Below are 5,548 nucleotides of genomic sequence, written 5' to 3' on the forward strand. Positions count from 1 at the left end.
ACGTTTTTGACAATTTCATAGATCTGTTTAAGTATTTGCGTCTGATAGTCATCATCCCATGTGAATGAGCTGATGATGGAAGGTACAACTCCTCAACGGTTAGGAGTTGAAAGAAAATTCTTACGAAGTTATACGTACATGTGAGGCTATTAGGTTGACCTGATAATAAAAAGTAAATCTCATTAACGTTAAGAATTTAGGTGAAAATGGATGCGGACAAATTTCGTAGCTGTTTGTATGGGTAGTGTTAACGAAGGACGTTAGAATAGGGATTTAAAGGCGTGATGTTATTAATGTTATGCATGTATGTACATAATTATGTATGTTATTATGTATGTTAAAGAGACGACTGAAAGTTGTCATACAAAGTCTTTTTTTTTAAGGATGGGAAATCATCAAATGACCTCTCCCGCTCTGGGTGGAACGGAAGGAAGTGTCAGATTTTTACTGACTAAAACCCACCTCGTTCCTTCAGTTGCCCTTTGCGTTCCGGGGCCACGGTATCTCGTTAGAACTTTCCCGCAGCCCCGGCTCAGTTTATCCCGTTTCCCCCCCTTGGGGGTTGACATTTCAAAAATCCCTTCTTAGTGCTCACTTATGTTACTAAAGGAACCTCTGTTCAAAATCTCAGACTCCTATACCGAGCGGTTTCGGCTGTGCGTTAATAAATCAGTCACCCAATCGCACCCCCTAAATCACGATTGGAGGGTAGTTTGAAAAAACTTATAATGTCAAACATATTTACTTGCCTATGTAGGTGTTCATGCCAAGTTTCAAGTTTATAAACCCAAGGAATAAGATTTTTCATAGAAACGTTTTTACCCCTTTTCCCCCCCTTGGGGGTTGAATTTCCAAAAATCCTTTCTTAGTGCTCCCCTACATATCCCAAGGAACCTACATTCCAAATTTCAGCTGTCTACGACCAGTAGTTTCGACTGTGCGTTGTCTGTCAGTCAGTCACTCAGTAACGGAAGAGTTTTATATATGTTACTGTAAAAGCCCGAACTGTGGTAAATCCTAAGATTTTCCGGTAAAACCTAAGATTTACCAACTTTCCATGGTAAAAGTCCGAACGTTCTTTTATTTCGAACTTTTACCACCATGTAATTGGTAAATCTTAGGATTTACCTCAAGAGCACGGTAAATATTGAAAATGATTGCTGAAAAAATGAAAGCTAAGTCGTCTGATAAAAATCCAAATGTGAAACTTGGCCAAAATGTAAGACTGAAAGTACCGGACATTGACAGAGCTAAAACTGACCCGAAAAGCATCATTGCAGTTGTAATAGATGTAAAGGACAACGAGTTTTACCAACTAGGTACCAATATTGGAGTACTAAAACAGCTTTACACACAGAATCAGTTTACCTCATGCTCTGAAGATTTTATTACGATAGAAGATGTTGTTAAAGAGAAAGAAGTGAGTCTTCGCGAAGTTGTTGGAAAATTGTCGTTGACTGGAGGACAAGGATTCAAAAAATGTAACTGTCTCAAAAAATGCTTGTCGAAGAAATGCGCTTGCAAGTCATCAGGATTACTTTGTAATTCTAAGTGCCACAATAGCACTCCGTGTTGTAACAAATAATATTTTTCTTAGGTACTTAGTACCTACTAATTAATGACGATTGTCTTTTTTTCAACTTTGTTCCTTAAAATACCAAATTATAAGAATCATACCGATTTAGTGAGATTTAATTAGCCAACTTAAGCGTTATGTTTGTGAGAAGATATTTTATGTTTGTAATTTAAATACATAATTATGTAAGATTCATAAATACGTGCCTATTATAATGCTAAAGGTAGAAATAAATGATTAAGAATAATATTTTTTTTTATTCCCAAAACTAATATGTACCAGTCATCATTGGTAAAACCTAGCATTTACTTAATTCTTATAGTAAAAAAATCATTTTCAATATTTACCGTGCTCTTGAGGTAAATCCTAAGATTTACCTAGTGAATGGTGGTAAAAGTTCGAAATAAAAGAACTGTTCGGACTTTTGCCATTAAGAGTTAGTAAATCTTAGGTTTTACCGGAAAATCTTAGGATTTACCACAGTTCGGGCTTTTACAGTAACATATATATAGATTTATTAAAGTGCCGTGTGATTCCCGGCACAAATATAAAAAAAGGACCACTCCATCTCTTTCCTATTGATGTCGTAAAAGGCGACTAAGGGTTAAGGCTTACATATTACCTTGAGATTCTTCATTTAGGCGATTGGTTAGCAATCTATCACTTTTTGAATCTCAATTCTATCATAAAACATAACACCTGAACGTGGTCTATCAGTCTCGTCATTACTGTCAGCTCTGTCTATCCCGCAAGGGATATAGACGTGATTATATGAATGAAAGAATAAAATTTTTAATCTTTTGGTAACGTATAAGTTATAACATTTGAGTTATATTATATTCCCGTCTGAATTGAGATGAGCCTGACATAGTCATACATTAATATACCAAAAAAAACAGGATTTCATTTCTAGTTTCCATACCAAAAATAGAGAATGCAGTCAAAAATATGTCACACACCCAATCAATATCTGTCCAGCAATATAGTATTGTTGAATTCGGTTCAATGTTCACATGATGATAACAATGTGGTGCCGTGTCCAATGATCTGCATACAAGTTGCATCGTTTGGCACGCGTACAAATGGTGACATATGAGCGATATGGATTTGACGCTAGTAAATAAAATTAAACAGTGATAGAGTAAATTTAACTTAACATGACTGTTTCTGTAATACTTAGAAGGCTTTTTGGTATTAAGAACTGAACAGTCATCTGCAAAAATCCATATAAACTTCCAGTGGTAATGAGAAAAAAGTAATTTAGATTTTCATTAGGTACTTATTAATTTAGCAAAATCGAAGTAAAATAAAAAGAAGTAAATACTTTATTCTTTAAAAGTGTACAAAATACAATCTGTATTGACACACGACACAATTAACTGAAGGAGAAAAAGGAAGAAACCTATTCTAAATTAATAACCAAAAAACATTATTCAAAATTTGACCCTAAATAAGGGGTTCACCACGTTAAAAAAATGTTTATCATCTATTTGTTAGTAAGTAACTTAAGCCAAATGAAAAATTCTGTAGAGATAAGTAACAGACTGTGCCTGGGGATGCGCGTAAGTTTTCATTACGAAATGTAAAGCGTGCAGTGGAAGGGAATATTAAGTTAATAGTCACCTAAGACAGTGAACACACGGCGGTCAGCAAGTTGCCTTTCAGTTTCAGCGTTGTGAGTTCTAGGATTTAGAGTTACGAAGTATTTAAGTTTAGGTAATGTTGACATTTGTGCCGTCATGTTTTTGACACTAAGGCCATTCTCTTTCCAATTGATGTCGTTAGAGGCGACTTAGGGAACCGGCACTTCATCTAGTGTAGTTTTTGCCATGATCCAGTTTTGGTCATGTTCCCCTGCAAAGGTTGCAAGGTCAGATTTACCTAAATCGTCTCTCATCTGTCAATAAATTCGAGTGGTGCGATTTCATGTTTTGTTATTCGAAAAACGAACCCTGAATGCAACATTTACAACATACACATATTACTCAAAACTCAAACATTTTGGACCAATGCTCATGACTTATATTTCTATGCATAAAACAAACTTCAACAATCGTTACTCCACTTTTTTATTGCAAATGGCGGCGATTTATGCCGTAAGTTTAAAACACATCGTTAGGCAGCGTAGTTAGGCTTGCTTTATTATTGTGATGAGATTTCTTGAATTTGGGCTAACGAGCATCTACAAAGATTAGTTAACTGTTTTAATTAAGAAATAAATTATATCTACATGCACACATAAAATCACGCCTTTTTCCCGGAGGGGTAGGCAGAGACTACATTTTTCCACTTGCCGTGATCTCTGCATACTTCTTTCGCTTCATCCACATAACTTGACCTAAAATTAATAACTTATGCTTAATGCGCTACCAAAAGATTTCACTCAGCTTTATGATGGCATTAAGCTGAGTGAAATCTTTTGGTAGCGCATAAGTTATAAAAAGATTTTTAAGTTTATGTTTATTTTTATTTTATGCACAAATAAATAAATAAACGAAATTAGCGAAATATTCTTTTAACATCAGGGGGCTCCATAAATAGTGTTTTATGCACGACATTTAATGAACCTGAAAAGTTAACAGTTGCGAATATAATAAGGATAACGTTATGATGAGATGATAAATTAAAATTTTATAAATCTTTTTTTAGACAACGTAAAATTGCGATTTCACTACTTCAGACTTTGTTATTCCCGACACGATCTATAAGAAACAACTTAGAGGGCACGGATTGGAGGTTCACACAATTTCCTCTCACGATTAATCTAGATTAAATGAAGCCATGTTAAATCTTTGTGAAGAAAAGAAACAGGGATTGAGAACTTGTGAGTGAATCGACAAATTGATAGATAGATAGACGATCTATTTATAGCGTTGCAACGTTTCCTCCGTGGAAAAATGGTGAAAATTCAATTTAATAAATAAAAAATAAAATGTTCAAACTGCTTTGCTGGAGCGTAAAGACGTCTTTATGATATAAAGTGTGGGTTACACCGCCACCGTATCTTACTAATATTATAAATTCAAAAGTTTGTAAGGATGTGCAGATGTGTGTGCGCGTTTGTTACTTTATTATTCTGTTGTTTTCTTGCAAAAATATTGTTTGATTTTCAAGTAAATTTTCAGTAATTTAGTTTAGACATTGTCATAATATTTATTTTTTGAGAATTAAGGCGGACGAAATCCTGTGAATCACCTATGTAGCAATTAACAAGCATCATTGCATCATTTTAATTTTTAACAATATTAAGTAATATAGTACTGCAAAAGTTTATTTTATGCAAACTAGAACTAATACAGTAATACAGTGAGTATTAGTTCAATTTACATTTAATATTAATTTCGAATTGATGTTATCATTCATTCTATTTAATCACACCTGTGAATAATACTTATAAAGAAAATATTTGTATGTTTGTGATCAATGAACTCTAGACCAATTGATATATAGATAGAGTAGACCTGCAGGAGAATTATGGGGATTGTATTTTTAAAACGAATCCTAGGGGAGGTGAGCTAGGAAAAATCTTGTAAAAGACAAATAAGGTCCGAACGGTATAAATATGGTAAATTATTAACATGAGCGGAAAAGAAACTATGTTGGTAAATAAATTTCTAGCTTGTTATTTCTATTTCATATATTTTACGTATCTGTAATGATCAGACATAATAATACGAAACTATACACAAAATTGACGAAATAAAGTTAACTTGGTAACTCTTTAGTCATGTTCTTCTAAGAAAATACAAATTGGCTGTGTTAGTAAAAAGGTAGATGAAAGTCGCCATTTTTTCTCACAATTGATTTTAGTTCTGAAATAAAAGTCTAGTTTCTAAAAGGATTCTATTTCATTGGTATGGGTTGGGCTAACTGGCAAAATTATTTCGCCATTTATTTCTTAGCATTAAAGAGATCTCAAAACGGTTTTTGTACTAGTACTACTTACATCTTTACTTTTGTGTACTAAAATTA

General features: G+C 33.7%; 1 protein-coding gene across 1 annotated transcript; it reads left to right on the top strand.

Moving 5' to 3' along the window:
* Positions 1-1,153: 1,153 nt before the first annotated feature.
* On the top strand, positions 1,154-1,585 carry LOC106132556 (uncharacterized). The gene has a single exon (XM_013332002.1). The coding sequence runs from the start codon at positions 1,154-1,156 to the stop codon at positions 1,583-1,585; it is 432 nt and encodes a 143-aa protein (XP_013187456.1).
* Positions 1,586-5,548: the final 3,963 nt, after the last annotated feature.

This window comes from Amyelois transitella, chromosome 12 (assembly GCF_032362555.1).
Source record: "Amyelois transitella isolate CPQ chromosome 12, ilAmyTran1.1, whole genome shotgun sequence".
NCBI classification, from domain to species: Eukaryota; Metazoa; Arthropoda; class Insecta; order Lepidoptera; family Pyralidae; genus Amyelois; species Amyelois transitella.